The following is a 24,046-nucleotide window of genomic DNA, read 5'->3' as shown; positions in this document are numbered from 1 at the left end:
ACTAAAATATCGGTCCAATGGTAAACTACCCAAAGTGAAGTTCCTATTTTGATGATGTGTTTCATATTTTGTAAAAAGTCTGGCAGGTTTTTTAACAATAAAAACGTTGTTTACACTCAGAAAAAACACACTCGGGACATTTAACAACTGCAATAAACTAAACATATCTTACAGAAGTTGATTGTTTCTGGGGATGTTGATTCATTAACATGGAGGAGTTAGGCTGAGAGGTTCTTTCTTTGGGTACTAGATCAAGTCAGCAAAACCATTTACTTACACAGAAGTAATAATGAACAGACAAATTTTGTTTAAGTATATAGTAAAATGCACAAAGCTTAAAGGACAGTTGAATACATATGTTCTTAGAAAAAGAGGAAAGGATTCTTCTATAGTACCTTTTTTGGTATTGTAATAATTTTTTAAGTTTTACAATCTCAAATGTGCCAATTTAATTTAAATTATATAAGAAGTCAGGATAATAAGATAGAGTTACAATACTACTGGAAAATGGATCTACTATACTATTTATCACTATACCGTGTTGTGTCCTACATTATTGGAAGGAAAAACAAATGTAATAAATTGTATAGCAAGAGTTTACAAGATATTATTTTATTTTCCTATCCTGGAAAAACAATCCTTTCAATTATCTCCCTGCTCCAGTTTTTTTTTTTTTTTTTAATTCTCACCGAAGGACATTTTTTTTTTTTTTGGTCAGAACAGGAGGGAGGTAGGGAGTAAGAGAGCCAGAGAAAGATCTTTGTGAGAGAGACACATCGAGAGGTTGCCACCCACATGACCCCAACCAGGCTGGGGACAAACTGCAGCCAAGGTATGTGCCCTTACTGAGAACCAAACCTGGGTCTCTCTGGTCCATGGGCCGATGATCTAACCGCTGAGCTAAACCGGCCAGGGCTTTGAGTCCTGATCTTGATATCAATTTTTTGTTGTTGTTAATCCTAACCCGAGAATATTTTTCCATTAATTTTTTAGATAGAGGGGGAGAGAGAGAGAGAAACATCAATGCGAGAGAGATATATCAATTGGTTGCCTCCCACACACCTCCCCCAGTGGGGACCAAACCCCAAACCGGGGCATATGCCCCAACTGGAAATCCAACCAGAAACCCTTTGGTTCACAAGATGACACCCAATCAACTGAATCACCCCAGAGCTAATGGGTTATTCTTAAGACATGTTGCAATCATCAATTCTCTCTTTTTTATCCATTTTTTGGCCAGACAGAGTGGGAGGGAGAGGAAGAGAGAGAGAGAAACATTGACATGAAAGGGACACATCGAATGGCTGCCACCCACATGACCAACCAGGGCCGGGGACAAACTGCAACTGAGGTACGTGCCCTTAGTGGGAACTGAACCCGGGTTTCTAGACCACAGGCCACGCTCTAACCACTGAGCCAAACTGGTCAGGGCTCAATTCTCTTAATCATAAAGAGATAAATGTATGAAAACACAGGGATATTAACAACTCAAAATTGAAAATTAATTTAGAAGACAGTGAATGTGAAGAGATTAACTAATCCTAAACTAATTTATCAGTTATAAATTACCTTTTCTTCTACAAGTGATGTGTGTGTGTGTATGCATACATATGAACCTATATACATTCTTTTCTTCATACAAAACAGTATAAAGAAGAAAATTCAAATGCTTCATAATTTCACCATCCAGATAATAATTCAAGACATTAAAATAGGGCAAAAAAATCATTTGTATTATTCATATGCTGTACTTTGCTCATTTGTCCTCTAGTTTTTAGAATGTTGATATTCATAGATTATTACCTCTGCTTCATAGATTAATATTTCTAAGTTTGCAAAATCATGTTTCTTATGCAGATACCCAACTTTTAACTGGTTATGTTTCAGTTTGGAAAAATAGTATAAAGAACAGTTAAGTTCCCAGATTAGCTAAAAAGGACTATTTAACTCAAAACTCATTTTTAACATAACAGATACTGTGGAAATGTAGAACCTACAAGCTTTGCTATGAACTAAATTGTGTTCCCCCACAATTCATATTTGAAGCTTTAACTTCCAATGTGACTGTATTTAGAGATAGGCCTTATAAAGAGGTAATTAAGGGTAAGTGAAGTCATAAGAGTGGGGCCCTAACCAATAGGATTGGAAGGCCAGAACCACCCAGTCTGTGGTATTTTGTAAGGCAGTCCGAGCTGACTATAAGGCTCTTTACAGCATTTTTGTTGTTTTATTTTTAATCTTCACCCAAGGATATTTTTCCATGGATTTTCAGACAGAGTGAGAAGGGGGGAGGGAGAGAGAGGAAGAGAGAAAAACATTGATACGAGAGACACACCAATTGGTTGCCTCCTGTACACTGTACAACCCTGACCTGGGTTAGGGATTGAACCTGCAACCCAGGTACATGCCCTTGATTGGAATCAACTTGAGACTCTTTGTGCCTAGGGCCAAAGCGCTAACTGCTGAGCCAAACCAGCCAGGGTTATAGCATTGTTTTATAAAAATTAGTGTTTTCTGTTTCAACTTGGGACATCCTCTCCTATTATATAGTTCTAGCATCGGGAACAAATAAATATTCCCCTTTATTCCTCTACCTGCTGATCAGCAAAATTGCAAACATTCTCAAGTCCAACACCCCTGGGTGTTTTTGTTTTGTTTTGTTATTCGGCTTTTGTGTCTTGGCAGAGGGAGTGGAGGGCCAGGATGCAGCCTTTGGAATTGGTGTTTAGTGGATATAAAAGCTGAGAGAATGAGGTGAGGTGGAATATAGGGAGACAAAAGAGGAACTGAAGAATCCTAGTGGGATAGGAATGAACACTGGAATCAGGATATTTTGGCTCAAACTGCAACTATGCTCTTTATTAGCTGTATACACTTCAGAAAGTTATTTAACTTCTCTGTGGTTTAGTTTCATCATGTCAAATATCAGAAACAGAAATAATAGATTCTGTATCGGGCTTAAATAAGAACACAAATGCCCTGGCTTGTTAGGCTCAGAGGACAGAGCGTCGGCCGCACCAGAGTCTCAGATTCAATTCCAGTCAAGGGCATGTACCTCAGTTGTGGTTCAATTCCTGGCCTTAGTTGGAGTTATGTGGGAGGCAACCAATCGATATGTCTCTCTCACGTTGATGTTTCTCTCTCTCTCTCTTGCTCCCTCCCCTCCCACCTGAAAATCAATGGAAAAATATCCTCAAGTGAGGAGTAAAGAAAAAAAGTAAGAGCATTCATAATTGAATGATGTTGAAAATCATTAGCTGAATTAAGAGTATAGTTGATCTGATATACTTATCTACAGGATATATTATTTATTTATATAATTCTTCCCTTTTTAGAGGTTTTCTGAAGCAAAGAAAAGGGTATGATCTTTGAAATCATATATATCTGTATTCAAATCCTAACTCTGCCACTTAGAAGCCATATGACACCAGGTAATATGTTAGCTTCCCTGAGCTTCAGTTTCATTACCCTTAAAATGAGGCCAACAATGTTCACCTTATATGGTTTGTTATGAATAAGTCAGATTGTATGAAGTGCCTGACCAATCCTAAGAATACTGTGAAGATGTTATTTTCTTCACAAATCAAGTGCATTCTCAATCCAAATCCCCATATGATTTTCCATGCAATTTGACGAGCTGTTCTAAAATTCATCTGGAAAAGAAGATACACAAAAATATCCAAATGAAAAAGAACATTGGGAGAATTTTTGTATTTTATATGTATATAAAATATATAAATATATATGTAAAATAATTAAATCAGTATGGTACTAGCATAGGTATATACCAACAGATCAATGAAAAAGAATGGAGTCCAGCTCAGCAACTCCACTTCTAAAGTGTAGAAGAAACCCAAACACTACTTTGAAAAAACATATGTATCCATATGCTCATTGAAGCATTATTTACCATAGCCAAGATATGAAAGCAACCTAAGTGTCCATCAAGAGATGAATGGTTCCGGTCAAGATGGCACGTAGGTAAACGTGGTATCGCATCCTCCCACAACCACATCAAAGTTACAACTAAACTACAGAACAACCATCATTCAAAACTGCCTGAAATCAAGCTGAATGGAAGTCCTACAACTATGAAATTAAAGCAGCAGCCACATCCAGACTGGTAGGAGGGGCAGAGGGGCAGAGGTGCGAGGGGCGGAGGCGCTACGGGATAGTCCCATACTCACGTGGAGCAGATAAAAATCAGGAGGACACCTGGCTGGGAAGGTCCTCTCTGAGGACTGGGGGGGTCCCCGTCCCACACCAGGTGACCCGCTCAGGGTTCCAGTGCCAGGAAGAGAAGTCCCCATAACTTCTGGCTGGAAAACCCAGCAGGAACTGAGGCTCAGGGAAGCTGAAATGGCTGGAGACCCAGGCAGCTCCTTAAAGGGCCTGCGCACAGACTTATCGGACTCACTCCCTCTAAGCTTAGAGGGGAGGCAGCTCGAGGGGCACCAGAGACATACAGGGAAGAAATGAGCTGTTTGGCACTGGAGAGGGGGCTTTCTCCGGGACAAACATGCTGTCAGAGGCCTTTGTTCCTTTGGTGAGCCCTTCCCTGGAGTGGCAGACACTCTCCATATCTGGGACTCCAGCAACCTGGCTCACACTGGTAGGCCCGCCCTGGTGATACCTTGAGGCCCTGCCCCACCCAACTTTCAGGCCCACCCAAGCTGTTGCCACTTGCTTAACCATAGGATTGGCCGGTCTTGGATCCTGCTTCAGGTTTTCCTAAATTCTTTCAAACGAGCAGCATCTGGTCTCAGCGAGCCCCATACCTCTCATTAAGTAATACACTGAAACAAACACAGGGAGGCAGCCAAAATGAGGAGACAAAGAAACAGGTCCCAAATGAAAGAACAGAACAAAACCCCAAGAAAAGAACTAAGTGAAATGGAGATAAGCAACCTAACAGATGCTGAGTTCAAAATACTGCTTATAAGGATGCTCAATGAACTTAGTGAGAACCTCAGTGAACTTAAGGAGGGCCTCAAGAGCATAAAAAAAGGACCAGTCAGAAATCATGGATACACAGTTAGAATTAAAGGAGGCATTAACTGAAATAAAGAATAATTTACACAGCTTCAATAATAGAGTACGTAAATCCAAGGAGCGAACCATCAATTTGGAATATAAGGAAGCAAAAAACACCCAATCAGAACAGCAAAAAGAAAAAAGAATCCAAAAACATGAGGATAGTGTAAGGAGCCTCTGGGGCAATTTCAAGCGTGCCAACATTCGCATCTTGGGGGTGCCAGAAGGAGAAGAGAGAGAACAAGAAATCGAAAACCTGTTTGAAACAATAATGGCAGAAAACTTTCCTAACTTGGTGAACGAAACAGACATACAAGTCCAGGAAGCACAGAGAGTCCCAAACAAGATGAACCCCAAGAGGCCCACACCAAGACACATCATCATCAAAATGCAAAAGGTTCAAGACAAAGAGAGAATCTTAAAAGCAGCAAGAGAAAGGCAGCTAGTTACCTACAAGGGAGTTCCCATAAGGCTGTCAGCTGATTTCTCAAAAGAAACTTTGCAGGCCAGAAGGGAGTGGCAAGAAATATTCAGAGTGATGAAAAGCAAGAACCTACAACCAAGATTACTCTGTCCTGCAAAGCTGTCATTTAGAATCGATGGCCATATAAAGACTTTCCCAGACAAGAAAAAGTTAAAGGAGTTCATCACCACCTAACCGTTATTATATGAAATGATGAAGGGTCTTTTTGAAGAAAAAGATAAAATATATGAACAAACAAAATGGCAATGAATACATATCTATCGACAACGGAATCTACAAACAAAATGAACAGGCAGAACAGAAACATTCTCATAGATACAGAGAACATTTTGTTGGTTGCCAGTTGGGAGGGGGTTTGGGGGAATGGGTGAAAAAGGTGAAGGGATTAAGAAGTACAAATTCATTGCTAGACTGACAAACCTCAGAGGGAAAGGGGTTGGGGGGGGGTGGGAAGAAATAAACCAAAGAACTTATATGCATAACCAATGGACACAGACAATAGTGTGGGAAAAGGTGGGAGGGGGGCAGGAGTGGGGTGGAGGGGGTCAATGGGAGAAAAAAGAAAACATCTGTAATACATTCTACATTCAACAATAAAGATTTTTTTAAAATGAAAAAAAAAGAGAGAGATGAATGGATAAAGAAGCGGTACATATATACAATGGAATACTACTCAGCCACAAAGAAATCTTGCTATCTGCAACATGATTGGACCTACAGGGTATTCTGCTAAGTAAAATAAGCCAGACAAAGACAAATACCAAATGATTTCACTTATATATGTTATATAAAAATAACAAAACCGAAAGAAATTCAAAGATATAGAGAACATGTTGATGGTTGCCAGATGGGAGGTGGGGGCTGGGGAATGAGTGAAAAATGGGGAAGGAATTAAGAAGTACTGAGACTTCCGGGCAAGATGGCGGGTAGGTAAACGCGGTATCACGTCCTCCCACAACCACATCAAAGTTACAACTAAACTACAGAACAACCATCATTCAAAACCGCCTGAAATCAAGCTGAATGGAAGTCCTACAACTACGAAATTAAATCAGCAGCCACATCCAGACTGGTAGGAGAGGCGGCAGCGCGAGGGGCGGCGGGCGGCGCAATGAGCTGGTCCCACACCCACGTGTGGCGGATAAAAATCAGGAGGCTCCCGCGGCTGGGAAGGTCCTTCCTGAGGACTGAGGGGTCCCCGTCCCACACCAGGTGACTCGCTCAGGGTTCCAGTGCCAGGAGGAGAAGTCCCCATAACTTCTGGCTGGAAAAACTGGCGGAAACTGAGGCTCAGGGAAGCTGACGTGCCTGGAGCCCCAGGCAGCTCCTTAAAGGGCCCGCTCACAGACTTATCGGACTCTCTCCCTCTAAGCTCGGAGGGGAGGCAGCTCAAGGGGCACCAGAGACATACAGGGAAGAACTGAGCTGTTTGGCACTGGAGCGAGGGCTGGAGAGAGGGCTTTCTCGGGGGCAAACGTGCTGTAAGAGGCCTTTGTTCCTTTGGTGAGCCCTTCCCCGGGGTGGCAGACAGTCTCCATATCTGGGACTCCAGCAACCTGGCTCACACTGGTAGCCCCGCCCTGCTGACTCCCTGAGGCCCCGCCCCGCCCAACTTTCAGGCCCATCCAAGCTGTTGCCACTTGCTTAACCATAGGATTGGCCGGTCTTGGATCCTGCTTCAGGTTTTCCTAAATTCTTTCAAACGAGCAGCATCTGGTCTCAGCGAGCCCCATACCTCTCATTAAGTAATACACTGAAACAAACACAGGGAAGCAGCCAAAATGAGGAGACAAAGAAACAGGTCCCAAATGAAAGAACAGAACAAAACCCCAAGAAAAGAACTAAGTGAAATGCAGATAAGCAACCTAACAGATACTGAGTTCAAAATACTGCTTATAAGGATGCTCAATGAACTTAGTGAGAACCTCAGTGAACTTAAGGAGGGCCTCAAGAGCATAAAAAAAGGACCAGTCAGAAATCATGGATACACAGTTAGAATTAAAGGAGGCATTAACTGAAATAAAGAATAATTTACACAGCTTCAATAATAGAGTACATAAATCCAAGGAGCGAACCATCAATTTGGAATATAAGGAAGCAAAAAACGCCCAATCAGAACAGCAAAAAGAAAAAAGAATCCAAAAACATGAGGATAGTGTAAGGAGCCTCTGGGGCAATTTCAAGCGTGCCAACATTCGCATCTTGGGGGTGCCAGAAGGAGAAGAGAGAGAACAAGAAATCGAAAACCTGTTTGAAACAATAATGGCAGAAAACTTTCCTAACTTGGTGAACGAATCAGACATACAAGTCCAGGAAGCACAGAGAGTCCCAAACAAGATGAACCCCAAGAGGCCCACACCAAGACACATCATCATCAAAATGCAAAAGGTTCAAGACAAAGAGAGAATCTTAAAAGCAGCAAGAGAAAGGCAGCTAGTTACCTACAAGGGAGTTCCCATAAGGCTGTCAGCTGATTTCTCAAAAGAAACTTTGCAGGCCAGAAGGGAGTGGCAAGAAATATTCAGAGTGATGAAAAGCAAGAACCTACAACCAAGATTACTCTGTCCTGCAAAGCTGTCATTTAGAATCAATGGCCATATAAAGACTTTCCCAGACAAGAAAAAGTTAAAGGAGTTCATCACTACCAAACCGTTATATGAAATGATGAAGAGTCTTTTTGAAGAAAAAGATAAAATATATGAACAAACAAAATGGCAATGAATACATATCTATCGACAACGGAATCTACAAACAAAATGAACAGGCAGAACAGAAACATTCTTATAGATACAGAGAACATTTTGTTGGTTGCCAGTTGGGAGGGGGTTTGGGGGAATGGGTGAAAAAGGTGAAGGGATTAAGAAGTACAAATTCATTGCTAGACTGACAAACCTCAGAGGGAAAGGGGTTGGGGGGGGTGGGAAGAAATAAACCAAAGAACTTATATGCATAACCAATGGACACAGACAATAGTGTGGGAAAAGGTGGGAGGTGGGTGGGAGTGGGGAGGAGGGGGTCAATGGGGGCAAAATGTGGAACATCTGTAGTACATTTTACATCCAACAATAAAGATTTGAAAAAAAAAAAAAGAAGTACAAACTGGTAGTTACAAAATAGTCATGGGATGTAATGTATAGCATAGGGAATATAGTCAATTAATATTGTAATAACTATGTATGGTGTCAGATGGATACTAGATTTATCAGGGTGATCAATTCATAAGTTATATAAATGTCTAACCACTAGGTTGTATACCTGAAACTAATATAATATTGTATGTCAACTGTAACTGAAAAATAAAAAATTAGTTTAAAAAAAAGAACGGAGTCCAGAAACAAACCTATGTGTATATGGGAATTTTGCGTATCACATAAGGATAAGAATAGACTATTCAATAAAGTGTTGGGCCAAGTGGCTGTCCTGAAAAAACAATTAAATTCCTACCTCATTCCGTATACAAAAATAAATCCCAGGTGGATTCCAGTTCTAAAAGTAAAAAAAAAAAAAAATTTAAAAGAGAAAATGTAGAACATTAGTAAGAGGGTTGGGGACGGCTCTAAGAGAGACAAATCAGAAGCTATCAGTCTCACTACATACAATTAAGAGAAAGTACATGTATTTTATTCTTGTGTTGCAATTTCTTCCCATTAACAGGAATGAAGTGAATTCCAACCTCTAATGTGGCATTCTATTCTAATCAGTATACAAAAATCTTCTTAAATTAGAAAACAATTTAAATAGTCTTATAAATATAAAAGAAGATCGTGGCAAAATCTTTTTTAAAAAGGCAATTTCTTGACACCAATTGAGGCTGGTAGTGAAACAGACAGCAGTGCAATCTCAAAAATTTTAAAAAAGGCAATTTCTCTTATAATAATATTAAATAAAATGAAACAATTTCCTGTTGAGTAAGTGGACACCTTAGTGATCTATGTGCTGGTGGTTGCAACCACACACAACTTAGAAATTCATAAAATACAACAAAGTTCAATTTAAAAATAAACATATACTGCACTCCCATGATTCTAAATTGCATTATGAAGTGAATTTCTCAGCAATTCACAAGCATTTGCTTAAGATGAATTACATTTTAAAACTTAGAGCTTTGCCCTAGCTGATTTGGCTCAGAGGTTGGAGCGTCGGCCTGCGGACCAGAGAGTCCGGGGTTCGGTTCCCGCTAGGGGCATGTATCAAAAATAAAAACAAAAAACTTAAAACCTAGAGCTTAAAAGAATCAGAAATAGGAAGTCTAACTACATTAGGTAATCAGAAGGCAAAGCAAAACTTTATTGCTACAGTAGTCAACATTCTAAAGAATGATTTAGTAATACAATGAAGAGGAAAAAATGTGCCAAATGGGTTTTTTTTTTCTTTTTTCCCTTTTGAATGACAACCTTGGGATTATGTTTTAATTAACATCTTGACAAAGTATCTTCAAAAGCTTTATCTCAAGATGTTATTCATCTGAATAGCTTTCATTTATCACTTGATTTCACAATGAAATCGATTTGTAATTTGTTTACAACAGATTCAACATCTGTAAATGTCATCTTGGTAATAGAATGTAGGTACTTCTCAGAGACACTTCCCATTATTCCATTAAGATCCCAGTGAAGTTGGCCTCTATTGCTGTCAGAGTTATTTCTAGCCATTATGCCCTTTCCACCAGACTCAAATTTTCACTCCTATACTCCAATTTCAGCAGTAAGCAGGTATTTTTTCTAAGGTTTAATAACGAATTTTATTGTTGGAAATTAAGAAGTTGACAAAATTGTAAAGGTAGCAAATGGGAGGAAAGACCTGAAGCTACCAAGTTAAAGACCTCGCAATTAGAATTATCCTTATAATGTATGCAAAAAGACTAAACAAGATCTGTTAGAGCTTCTATAGGTCTTCCCACTAGTTCAGTTCTAGTCTTAAAACAAAGCTAGCCTCCTATTGCCTAATCCCTTGGTACTTACTCAATGACGATTGCACTTTGGTCCTTCTTAGAGAACAAATTTTCTGTACCAACCTTTTCTATCTTTCAGAGAGCGGTAGGTCGGTTGAAATTGTTAACCTGAGTCTCGGGAAGATGCTCATTCGCAACTAAGAAAAAACGCCAGGCTATCACCTGCACATTACATTCTTATTTTATTTTAAAAACTCTTAAAATGTGATTTATTCTCTGCCACCTTCAAAAGTACCCTTCACAAAATAAAACTGTAAATCTAACAACGCGAAGTGTTTGCTCTGGTGAGAAGGAACTGAACATTTTTTCTTCAAAAGCGGGAAACGTCAAGTGTGAAGTCTAATTTCTAAAGAGCGAGATGAAAGACCTTCAAAATTTGCGGAGGTCGTTTGGTGGAAAGAAATCCCCCTTGTCTCCGGAGAGATCGCAAACCCTTGGCCCTTGGTTGAAGTGGAAGGGTCCCATACACTCCTGCCCAGGTAAGCGGCAAAATGCTCCCGGGCTTTCGGGAAGCCGCCATGGAAGGCAGGCCTGGCATCCTCTGCGGAGAGTTATCTCACGTCCGGTCCCCCAAGCCCGGCGGGTTCGTCATAAACACGATAGGCAGAAAGAGAAGCGCGGCGGAGGGAATTGGTCACGCAACTGTCAAACCAAGCCCACCCACCGCTTGACCGTCCCCAAGATAACAAGCCTTACCCGTGCGAAACACTCACCCGTGGACTCAGGATCAAGACTACAACTCCCAGGAGGCAACGAGGCTGACGGAGCTGGCCCTTCCCAGAATGCAGCACAGCGATGTCCTCACCCCTCCTCCTTTCTCTGCTCCTCCTACTTCCCTACCCGGCGTCACCCGGGAGGGCTGGAGGTAGGGTGAGGGACGGACCCCAAGCCTTCGGCGTGTAGCGTCAGACGTTGGGAAGGGGACGGGGCGGGAGGCCGGGGGGAGAATGGGAGGACGAAGAGGAGGGAAGAGGGGAGGGGCAAGTAAATAGTGGGCCAGACAGGAAGATGGCGGCGGGAGAGGAGGTGTGAGTGGACCCGAGTCTCTGCAGTTGGATTTTTCTCTTCCCTTTTTCCTCCCCTTTTTCTTCTCCTTTTGAGATTGGCATCGAGGGGGCTGAGTTCGGGTGGCAGCGCCGGTCGCAGCGCAGGGGTCACGGCGACGGCGGCGGCTGACGGCTGCAAGGGCAGGCTTCCTTCGCCGCTCGTCCTCCTTCCCCGGTCCGCTCGGTGTCAGGCGCGGCGGCGGCGGCGCGTGGGGCGGACTTCGTCCTACCTCCTGCACCCCCCGACACCGGAGCGGGCGCTCTTCCCTTCGCCATCCCCCGACGTTTCACCCCGGGGACTGGGCGCCTCCTCCGGCGCAGCTCACGGAGCGGGGGCCGGTCTCCCGCTTGCCTGTCGCGCCTCCATGTCGGATAACCAGAGCTGGAACTCGTCAGGCTCGGAGGAGGATCCGGAGACGGAGTCCGGGCCGCCTGTGGAGCGCTGCGGAGTCCTCAGCAAGGTGAGCAACACACGGGGCCAAGGCCCCCTGTCCACACTCACCTGTCGTGAGGCGAGCAACCGAGAGCATGGGGTGGGGTGGGGCTGGGCGGGAGGCACGGACTGTCCCAGGGCGGAGGCTGCGGAATATGCAAGGAATATGCAAGGGTGCGGGGCTGAGTTCTGCCGCAGGAGTGCTCGAACTAGGGGTGGAGTGGGAAAAGGGAGAGAAGGGGACGGTCCCCCTTATCTACCTTGGGAGTCGGCAGCGGCTTGCCACCGAAGATCGGGGAAAGCGTGTCCCAACCCCGGATCCAGTTAGCAGGATGCGCACCATTACTTGGGACTCGGGGGCAGCTGTCCCGGGGTAGGAATCCGGGTTGAGCAACAGCGGTGGCCGAACAACTGGGTATGGGAACGGTGCAAATTGGATCTCAAACGAGGTTAGTCCAGAGATGCCAAGCAGGGTAGGGTTGGGGGATTCTGGGAACGTGGCTGTTTTGACAGAAGCCGTCACAACTAGGCTTGGTGCTGAAATCTGAGGTGGAACACTACTATGCCAGGTTAGATGTAGGGAGAGATCTCAGTGAGGGGGACTTCTGTACTTTTCCCTCATCCTTTGCTCTGCTCAAAAAATATTCGTAGTAACTTGGAACTGTTGGACCCACTTTTAGTCCAGGAAGAAGGGCGTTATTTAATAAAATCTTGCAGTCAGAGGGCCAGAGTAAGGAAAAGACATCTTAACCTTTCCTGTGTTTTTTAAATCCCCTTTTCCAAAATCAGATAGTCATTTGTAGGACTCTAAGGCTAATTAGTTAAAATTGATGAGGCCCTCTTTAAGAGAGAAGGTGGGTAGGTGATCTTTTCTTTTGGTAGTACATTGAGGGGGCGGGGTTGGTATTTTTTGTTTGTTTTTTTAAAGTTATGAGAAGATCTACATTGCGTTTTTGTTGTTGTTTTACTTCCTTCTCCCTTCCTGTTAAACTTTTAGAAATGGCTGGAGCTAGCAGTTAACCTGGAGAAGGGGCAGCTGGGGCGAGTCTCTCAATAAGCTAGTCATAAGATACTAGGTCATGTGCAGCTATTAAGAAATCACCCTGCTTCCAGTATACATACTTTTGGCTAAGCATTTAGACATATCTTGGAATTTTTTCATATTAGGTGTTTGTAATGTCTTTAGAAGACTAATGGAAGGGCCTAAGAAAGTTATGAATATGTCAGAACTAAGGCTTACAAGTGTTAACTCTTACCTGCATAACAGAAAAATTACGGTGTGTTTTGATATTGTGATCATTATGGGAACTTAAGTGAAAGGTTTTCAGTAAAGTGAAGCTCTCTAGGGTTTCTCTAGATTAACAGTATCTTGTAATTTAGGAATCTGTATTGAACTCATTCTGTAATAGGTATACATTTTCAGATGGAATTATGAAATGAACTCTTTGCTTCTGAGTGATTCTGGTAGCTTTGTCGCTTTTCTCATTAGCTGAGAAGCAGATTTTCAAATTAGTATTGTGGTGGTGTTAAGTATTTGACAAAAAAAAAAAAAAGCTGTAATTTTGACCTATTGATCATTTGGGGGGAGGGGTTGGAGTGGCTGGTGTAGTCATTAGTGCTCTGAGTATTCACCTAATATTCAGAGCAGTGCAGTAGGCACAATATATGGAAATATGGAAAAAATGGAAGACTGTCTTTTTGATATTTAAATGTGTATAAATGTAGTATTTGTTCACTTCTGTGGTAGGTAAATAACTTCAGTGTTTCTGCACACTTAGGTCAACAGGGATATAGGTTTTGGTGTTATTCTTGTTAACAGCTATGAAGTTAATTTCCCTGAAATTTAATAATTTATGATTAGTTCTCTGAAGTCTATTTAATAAAAAGTTTTATATTGAGTACATGTTGTTTTTTTTTTTTTTTTTTTTTTTTTTTTTATCCTCACCGGAGGACATTTTTCCATTTTTTGTTCAGGTAGAGTGGGAGGGAGAGAGAGGAACAGAGAGAGAGAGAAACATCGATGTGAAAGGAACACATCGAGTGGCTGCCACCCGCACAACCGACCAGGGCCGGGGACAAACTGCAACCGAGGTATGCGCCCTTAGCGGGAACCGAACCCGGGTCTCTCAGGACCGCAGGCCGACGCTCTAACCGCTGAGCCAAACCAGCCAGGGCTGAGTACATGTTTTAAACTTTAAAGTACATATATATTTTGAGCCCTTTGTATTCACTTGGTAATTTAAACATGAGATAGAACTTAGCATCTGTTCTTTCCCTTTTATTGAATAATATAGATGAGTCCTAATACTAATTTGATTTGTTTCTTAAATCAGTCCATAGTTGTTGTTTTTTTCCCTAAATGATAATCTAAAATACATGGAAACATCTATGAAACTTATTTTCTATAGAATTTATAATTTAAGCCCTGGCCAGTTTGGCTCAGCGGTTAGAGCGTCGGCCTGCGGTCGGGAGAGACCCGGGTTCGGTTCCCGCTAAGGGCACGTACTTCGGTTGCAGTTTGTCCCCGGCCCTGGTTGGTCGTGCGGGTGGCAGCCACTCGATGTGTGCCTTCACGTCGATGTTTCTCTCTCTCTCTCCCTTCCTCTCTCGCCCTCCCACTCTATCTGTACAAAAAATGGAAAAATATCCTCGGGTGAGGATAAAAAAAAAAAAAAAAAAAGAATTTATAATTTAAGTATGTAGGTTCCAAAAATACTGGGTAGACAATTCTAGGTAGCTCTAATAAATATCAGGATGGATCATGGTTTGGAAAAGCTTCCTGCCTTGGTAGGACTTGAGAGCAACTAGGCCTGGACAAAATAAATCATAACCAGCTTCTGATTTTCATTTTCTGAGGTTTAATTTATCTTCTGTTTCTCCACACACCTAACTGTTGGCTAAAATTCTATCCCTCTTTAGAGTCTGTCTCAAATACTATTCTTTCCATGAAGCCTTTTATTTCACCAGCCATTCCAGATGTCCTTCCCTTGGATTCTCAACATTTTCTTTGTAACTTGCTTCTTATTTTACATGTAGATCTCTTTTCTCTTTTGAAAATATAGCTTGGGAACAGAAATCTTTGATTCCTTTGCAGTGTCTAGCATATTGCCTTCTCTCTATTTGTTAAATGGGGAAGAGTGAAGGAACTTTTTGAGGGTAGAGAAAGGCAAAAATCTGCCTTTCAGGTATGATAATAGTTTAATATTACTGTGAATAAAGAGACTTGAGCCCTATATATTTTGTTGGGCCTACAGTAAGGAAATGCTATAAAATTGTGAACACAAAATTGCTGGGGCCCGTTCTGTCACTTTGGAACAGGTCTGTTCTAGTGAGCTGTGCTAAAGGTTAAGCTTCATTAGCTATGTGTAACTGCCTCCAGTTCAGAAAGTACTATGCGCTTGGCAGTGTTCTGATCTCTTACTTTGTCTTAACAATTCTGAGGGAGAGTTAGAGAAACAGAGAGGATAAGTAACCTAACCACAGCCACACAGTTACTGGCCTTCTGAAGGGCTATAATTGGAAGTGAAGTGGATTAAGATATGACAGTCTAAACAATTTGTGTTGTAGGCAATGGGGAGTTGTTCATGTAAGTCTTGGAGCTGAAGGTTCCTTGAGATTAACATGTACGATAAGTAAGCAAATATGCTTAATAAGTAAATAAGATTATGTAAATTCTGAAATAAAAAGCAGAAGATACTAGAGATAAGGTTATTAAGCTTTACCAGGAACTCAGGAACCTGATAATTTAATCGGATTAATTGAAATTAGAAAAAAAGGGGCCAAATTTAAGAGTTTTTATATGGCCCTGGCCAGTTTGGCTCAGCAGTTAGAGTGTCGGCCTATGGTCCCGAGAGACCTGGGTTCGGTTTCCGCTAAGGGCATGTACCGCGGTTGCAGTTTGTCCCCGGCCCTGTTTGGGTTGTGTGGGTGGTGGCCACTCAATGTGTCCCTTTCACGTCGATGTTTCTCTCTCTCTCTCTCTCTCTGTCCCTTCCACTCTTTCTGACCAAAAGATGGAAAATGTCCTTGGGTGAGGATAAAAAAGAGAGAGAGAGAGTTTTTATATGAAAGAAATATGAATAGGAGTTGGTGAAGGGCTTAAAAGATTTGAGGATGAACCCTTAGGTATTGAGTATTCCTATGACTATAGTAGGCATCTTCACAATTTTATTCAGCAAAGAAACTGAAGCTTAGAAAGTTAACTTGTCAAAACTCCTCAAACAACTAGTAAAGTAGTTGAATCTCTGATTTTGTATCTACTGCTCTGTCCATACAATACACAAACCCTTAGTCAGGTTTGAGTCTGAATGACTGCAGAAGTCAAGGAAATGGAAACATGGGGAAAGTGCACCTTAAGAGAGGAGATGAATTTAGTTTTGTATGAGAGAATCATTATTTCAACTTGCTAAGTCACAGGGAGTTAAAAATAAGAAAATGATGATTTGGGAGCCCTGAGGAAAGAATGAGTTAAATTGTCAACGTGGATGACCTCTCAGGGAGTGGTTGCAATGATGGGACTTGGAAGATTTAAGGTCTGAACCATCTCAAACATGCTGAATAGGGAACAGGAAAGTAAAGATTTCTCAATGGGTAAAGAGCCTGAGCCAATGCAGTATATTATATATTTTTAACAATCCACTTTTAATTAGTTTTTGGCAGACAGTTTTGGAATTGTCCATATTTAAAAGCCCTAGAATATTAAAATATGCAAAATCAAGAATTCCCATAGAGGTTACATTTCTGCCATTGCAAGTTTATTTATTGTGCTCTGCAGTGTGCAGCAAAATTTTAGCAACACGGAAACCATTTATAGGTACTGGAAACAGATAATGCAAGTATGTTTTTAAAAAACCAGTTTTATATTTGTATTATTACTTAGGCATTTGAAAAATATATCTTTAGATAAACTTGGAAAATGAATTAACTATTTTAAATATGAAATGTTGAGTTCTGTGGAGGAAAAAAATGAAGTTGATATAGATTTACTGCAGATTAATGATCTAGTAGTTCTACTTTGATGTAATTATGAACATAGTGCATTTTCGTACAGGAATAACTTAAACAGGAATAACTTAAACAAAAGTACAGTTTTGGCCATGATTAGCTTCATACTTCTGTTGATTTAGGTTTCATGCAATACTTGGTGTAGGAGAACGAGAGAATATATAACCAAACTTTTCTGTTGAATATGTTCATTGTAGCAGGGACCAAAACAACTTAAGTGTCATGAAGTGGTGTTGAGGGGAGAATGAAAGCATGTAAAAAACAAAGCATAATTTTTTTAATTAAATTTTTTTTATTGAGGTAACATTGGTTAATAACATTATATAGATTTCAGGTATACAACATGTAATTCAATATTTGTATATTCTGTTGCATGCTCACCTCCAAAAAAAAGTCTAATTTCTATCCTTTATCATATATTTGATCCACTTTGCCCATTTCACCCTTCCACCACCCCCCTTCCCCTCTGGTAACCACTATTCTATTATCTGTATCTATGAGTTTGTTTTTGTTTTGTTAGTTCGTTTATTACTTTTTTTTTTTTTTTTTTTATCCTCACCCGAGGACATTTTTCCATTTTTTGTACAGACAGAGTGGGAGGGAGAGAGAGGAAGGGAGAGAGAGAGAGAAACATCGACGTGAAGGGACACATCGAGTGGCTGCCACCCGCACGACCAACCAGGGCCGGGGACAAACTGCAACCGAAGTACGTGCCCTTAGCGGGAACCGAACCCGGGTCTCTCCGGACCGCAGGCGGACGCTCTAACCACTGAGCCAAACCGGCCAGGGCATTCGTTTATTACTTTTATATTTTATATTCCACATATGAGTGAAATTGTGTGGTTTTTGTCGTTTTCCATTCCATCTGACTTATTTCACTTAGCATAATAATACCCTCAAGATCTATACATGTTGTGAGAATAGCAATATTTCATTTTTGATGGCTGAGTAGTATTAACACACACACACACACCCCCCACCACCACCACCACCACCCACCACATCTTTATCCAGTCATTCATCAATGGACACTTAGATTGTTTCCATATCTTGGTATCGTAAATAATACTACAATGAACATATCTTTTCGAATTAGTGTTTTCATATTTGGATAAATACCCAGACGAGGAATTGCTGGGCCATATGGTAGCTTTATTCTTAATTTTTGAGGAACCTCCACACTGTTTTCCATAGCGGCTGCACCAGTTTACAATCTCACCAATAGTGTACAAGGGTTCCCTTTTCTCCCCATCCTCTATAACACTTGTTATTTTTTGCCTTTTTGCTAGTAGCCATTTTAATGGGTATGCGGTAATATCTCATTGTGATTTGGATTTGTATTGCCCTAATAATTGGTGATGTTGACTGTCTTTACCTATGGCTATTGGCCATCTCTATGTCTTCTTGGAAAAATGTCTATTCAGATTCTCTGTCTATTTTTAAATGGAATGTTTTGTTGTTGTTGAGTTGTATGAGTTCTGTTATGTTTTGAATATTAACCACTTATTGGAAGTATCATTTGCAAATATCTTTACCATTTAGTTGGTTTCCTTTTTGTTTTGTTGGTTTCCTTTGCAGAAGCAAAGCAGAATTTTAAACTAAAGCATGCTTCTATTTTATTCCTCAGATGTTAGAAGAAAATATTATATTTTATTTATATATTTATAATTTTGTAAAAATTACTGAAAATCATATAGTCTAGAAAATATCAACTTTCCACTTTTTATAAATTTTTACTATTTATAATTACCTGAGAACTTTCCATATTTTAGTTTTAAAATTAGATTGATTGCTGTTTCAGAAAGTTTGGATTTCTAAAATACTGATTTGTTGTTGTTTTCTTCCCCTGCCTCTCTCCTACTCCCAGTGGACAAACTACATTCATGGGTGGCAGGATCGTTGGGTAGTTTTGAAAAACAATACTTTGAGTTACTACAAATCTGAAGACGAGACAGAGTATGGCTGCAGAGGATCCATCTGTCTTAGCAAGGCTGTCATCACGGTAAGTTTCTGTTCTTCATGAAACAAATATTTATTGAGCATCAACTGTACACCAGGTACTATTCCAGGTACTTGGTAGACATCTGTGAACAAAGTAGGTAAAAATCCTTGCCCTTGTGGAGTATACAGTCTGATATTTTTTTCCATAAAGCTGTTTTAGAGTTTTTATTATCATATACTATTATTTGATATAGACATGTAATATTTATCTAGTTGGTATATCAAGCCCTTCAATGAGGCCTTCAGAAAAAAAAGATGTTAGAAGGTTTCATGTCTGTTGAGATCGGTAGATTATTGAAAACATTAAAGTAGGAAAATAAAAAAAATACATAACATTTTAAAATTTTAACTTAAAATATATAAATCTATATTTGCCAACTTTTTGATGTAGAGCCAACACCATCTCTTTGAATGGTGGAGTTGAGAGAAGTTAATCTTGTATAAACTATATTCATAATGCATGATTTGCAATTTCCAGTTTTGATTTTTCTAAAGTAGAATAAAAGCTTAAAGACACTTGAAAAACCCTAAATATAGGTTCTTTCTGGCTTTTTCTGATTTTTTTCCTAATATATTACAGATGTCTTACCTTTATCTAATTCAGGACCTTTTAAAAAAATGACTCACCTTAGTTGAGGAATCTACTTGGTTTACATTCAACTTAGTTTACATAGAAACAAATTTCTTTTTGTATTTATATTTCATACACTTATATAATGTTTAATTCAGTTATGTAGGAAGTACAGCAAGTAAGCTGGCATAAACAAATTTGGGAACAACCAACTGACCTGTTAAACATATATTATAATTAGTGGGATCAGAAAAATGTCTAGCCCTGGCCGGTTTGGCTCAGCGGTTGGAGCATTGAACTGTGGACCAGAGAGTCCCGGGTTTGGTTCCCGCTAGGGGCACATACAAAAAAAGAAAAGTGTCTAAATACACTAAAAATAGCATACTAGTTGAGAGGGGTCAGCATGCCGTGGCATTAAATAAAGGACAAAAAAAGTGTTTGAGGCAGGTCAGTTAAATGCAGATCAATTAAGGTACCATTTGTAGTTAATCTGAAATGAGTATGTTAATCATATAATTTACTAATACATTCAAAGAGGATTCACATTCTGATAGACCTTATATTGCTTATAAAAGTAAAAAGCACTTAGGATCTGTGTTGATACCTAAATTTGACTTACATGTGTTTATTTTACACATTTAAGAAAAATCTTAAAGTATTTTTCCATCATTTTTTATAGTTCTCCCTTTGGATATTCCAAGGTTGAAACAAAAGCTTAGCTGAATACTGAAATAAAAAAAACTTAGAGAGGATTGGTTGGAAGTGTAAGAATGAAACTACTACTCTTCATTCTTAGGGGCAATTTTAAAGAAATATTTGAACATAAAAGCTCAGTTCTTTGACCAGTATATGGTACATTATAGTGTATTTTGAAATTGTACTTAGTTTAGTATTTTGGGGTTTTATTTATCTTAAGAGAGAACATTATTCATACTAGGAGACAGAACAGTGAATAGAAATTAACTTTCTTCAAGTTAATTTCTTGCCTAGGTTTCTCCCCTCCTTTTTGTATATTGTCAGATGTTTGTTGATTATAATGCTTGACTCTGAAAATAATTTGTTGATGGCTGATGTGAAAATAGGACGGAATGAAATTTTATTCTTATTGTTTACTGAGTGGTAGTATTCCTAGATGTATGTAGAGTTAAATATAGTTATCCTATCTTGAATTATGGATAATGATAATAATGCATGACTTATTTGGGGAAAAGGAAAAATTTTAATAAACATTTACATTGCGTCTGCTTAGGAAAAAACAGTATGTTCTTTATAGATTTTTTTGTTATAGTTGTTATACTTGTATTTGCATGCAGAACTTTTGTTTGTTTGGATTTTTATAAAAATGTATGTGAGTCAGGAATCAAGATCTCAAATGCTTCCTGAGAATAACAGTTTTGCGACTTCTTTTATGCATTTGAAATTAAGGAAGGAAAGTAAGGAAGATTACATGGAGGTGAGAGAAAGTAAGGCAGGAATTGAATTGGATTACATAATGATTAACGAGATTATGTGCTGTCTTGAGGGTGGTTATTTCAAAGGTGTGTTAACCTACATGCACAGAAACAATGAGCAGGGCTTACTTATGGCACAGATAAACCTTTCACTAAAGAAGTTATGTCTGGGGCATGCCTACCCACCATGACCTGCCTAGTTAGGAATTTATAATCAGATCACCCTGTGAGGTTACTTTCTGTAGAAACCCTTTTTCGTCCAGTTTTCCCTTAGTCATAAATCAGTCTGAAGGATGCATTGATAACCAACCTTTTGGTCAGATAGAGTGGTCTCACAGTGCTAGGAAGGCTCATTCCTAGAAAGTCTCAGTCTCAGGGCATCTTGTTGACCATTGAGGATGGGGCAGTACTGTAACCATGGGATCTGAGTTGAGGCCACATTTTTCCCAAAAAGAGAAGGGTAGGCAAAGGGAAGGCATCAGGTTGTTAACCAGCATGAGGATTCTTGGGTTCTCCAAGATAGAAATCAAGAGGAAACCTTAGAGAAATTTCCAAACAGATTTTTACTAAGCTTATGCTTAAGCACAAGTGAGGCAGCAACAGGGGAAAGGAAGGTTCTCTGAACTGGCTCAAGGGTCTGGCTCTGCTTGGCTGCTTTTATAAGTTGGGGACAATTGGGCTTGTACAAAAAGGTGGGTTTGTGAAATTTCCCACGTGGGGATTGGAGAAGCAGGCAGTTAGAAGGAAAATAAAACTCGTTTTTCTTTTTTTTCTTTTTTTTTTGGAGCAGGGAGTAGAAGAGTGGTGACATTCTTATGGTTGGCTTATTGGTGTTTCTTCTGGCTACCTGAGGTCCTTGGAATCAGGCAAGGGGCAGTGGGGTGATGTCAGTTCTGCAGTTTTTCTTATTCACTGTTGTTGGGATCCTGAGCTGTCCCTATGCTGTTCCAAGATCTTAATGGCCTTCATTGAGGAAAAATACACTCTAGATCATTTCTATTCTGTGACCTATCATGATCCCAGTTTCTGTCACATTTTTTTTTTATATTTGGCATCTAGTATAAAATTTACATAAGTCATGAAAAGAGTATTAACAATTATACATGTTCAGTAATCATAAACAGTTGGACTATATAGAGAAACCTAAAGAATAAATATAAATATTATGGTGACTAATATCATTAGCAGTCAGGTAAAGGTAAACAAAATGGTTGCTGGGTTCAATATCAATCTGTAGAGATATAGGCCTTATTGATATCTTGGGATAGTTGTCTATCTTTGGTATAAGTGGCTTCTTGTTCTCAAGGAGTCTTTGATATCTGTAAACAGGAGTAAGATGTCAATTTGAAGTTAGGTGCCTGATAAGGTCCTATCCAATGAGGTTGGAGAGTGTCTTTTATTTCATGCCCCTTCAATAAAATCTCCAGGGGCAGTCAAATGGTCTTTAAAGTCACTGCTTCCTGGGAGCTCGCTGTGAAAGGAAAGGGTTACCAACTTGGCATTTTCTTGAAGTGACTCTAAACCTTGGCAATAGTATAAGATGTCTCTTTTCAGTAATGTCAGCTCTTACGTTCCTTCATCTAAGTCCAGTTCAGAGGTACTGTGATGCATGAAGAAATGCAAAAATCAAAAAATGGGAAACCAAAGAGCAGAGAAGAACCAAGCAGCCATCTTTGGTTTTTCATAGCCCTGACTGTTTAATTTACAACCATTGCTTGCACATACACTGTACCCTAGAAGCTTTCCTACATATATTGATATTTTAACCCTTAAAACTTTAATTTCCAATGAAAATTAGTGGGTAAGCAATTGGCATTCTTTAGCTTGACAGATTTATGAAGATATTTTATAACCTCTAGAAACAGGCTTTTACTGGCAAATATATTTAAGACATTTTATGAACTCTAGAAACATTTTGTAGATATAAAGTCAGTTATTAACATGGACTTAAATAAAGATATGTCTTTTTTACTTAAACCAACAAACTCAAGCTAGCTTTCGTTTACTAAGGATTCATCTTAGATCTCATAAACTTGAAAGACTTGTGTTAGTTTCTGTATTTCTGATAATTTTAGAATACTCGATTCTTACAAGTGCTTGCCTTTAAATTAATTTTAACAATACCATCTGGAGGTAGAAAATTATCTCACATTTACAGCATACATATATAGACACATGTACAGACAGACACAGAGGCCATTTAGCAATGAGAAAAAACTCACTAGTTTATAAAAGAATCCAAATTTGGCCCTGGAGGCATTTACAGTTTATCTGTCCTTGACAAGTCAGGTTCCGAATGACCTCACCTTCCTTCTTTTAAAATAAGGACAGCCAATATAATTGTACACCTGAAACTTATATAATTTTATTAACCAGTATCACCCCAATAAATTCAATAAAAAGGAAAAAAAAATAAGGGCAGCCTCAAAAAATTGGGTTGACATCTAAACATCATCATCATAGGTTGATCTATTTATCTAACTACTCTTTTTGAAGCTTGAGAAACCAATTAAATAGGTTTTTCATTCTAATTTTGTAGCCAGCCTTTTCTGACCGTGTGCACAAAAATTAATTTAGAAGTATCAAAGGATCCTCATTTTGGCCATCTTAGTATTAATGAGAGGCTGACTATCATGGAGCTTGTCGGCCTCAGGCATGATTTTCCATGTTAATTTTGTAATCTGTAAAGTGAACAAACTTCTAGGAAAAACCAGCCCATATGCCCCCACGCAAGTCAAATGCAGTAGTAACCCTATAGGACTGCTTTTTGCCCTAGAGGAAATATTTTCTCAGGCACCCACCAAAGATTCTTTGTCACCTAAGAATACTTTAGTAAGGGCCAGCAAGAGCTTACAAGATGCCACGAGAATCACAACGCTTTCCAAGGTTTGAACCCCTCTCTTTAGGCCTCCCTCTTGGGGCGAACCCATTCCAGGGATCCCCTCTGGCTTCTCTGGGATCAGCTGTGCTATCACAGTGGATAACTCCCACTGCCCATCTCTGCCACTCCAGATTCTGGAGTCTGAAAGAACTTACAACAACCCATTGGTTATTCAGGTTGGGGAAGCAAG

General features: G+C 39.8%; 2 protein-coding genes across 4 annotated transcripts in view; one reads left to right on the top strand and one right to left on the bottom strand.

The window, feature by feature from the left end:
* The window catches only part of POLK (DNA polymerase kappa), a 46,835-nt gene extending 43,182 nt beyond the window's left edge, over window positions 1-3,653 (bottom strand). Inside the window, exon 1 of the mRNA XM_036280459.1 lies at window positions 3,496-3,653. The gene's annotated coding sequence lies outside the window, so the exon portion shown is untranslated. The remainder of the gene's footprint in view (window positions 1-3,495) is intronic.
* A 7,805-nt stretch (window positions 3,654-11,458) lies between these two features.
* The window catches only part of CERT1 (ceramide transporter 1), a 94,478-nt gene continuing 81,890 nt past the window's right edge, over window positions 11,459-24,046 (top strand). For all 3 annotated transcript variants that reach the window (XM_036278893.1, XM_036278895.1, XM_036278892.1), the window contains exons 1-2: window positions 11,459-11,976; window positions 18,820-18,954. In XM_036278893.1, coding sequence (XP_036134786.1) covers window positions 11,881-11,976; window positions 18,820-18,954 — 231 coding nt within the window. In that variant the 5' untranslated portion in view covers window positions 11,459-11,880. The remainder of the gene's footprint in view (window positions 11,977-18,819; window positions 18,955-24,046) is intronic.

Source organism: Molossus molossus, unplaced genomic scaffold (genome assembly GCF_014108415.1).
Source record: "Molossus molossus isolate mMolMol1 unplaced genomic scaffold, mMolMol1.p scaffold_m16_p_3, whole genome shotgun sequence".
In the NCBI taxonomy this organism is placed as follows: domain Eukaryota; kingdom Metazoa; phylum Chordata; class Mammalia; order Chiroptera; family Molossidae; genus Molossus; species Molossus molossus.
The sequence above is the reverse complement of the archived record's forward strand: the minus strand, read 5'-3'. Positions and strand labels throughout refer to the sequence as shown.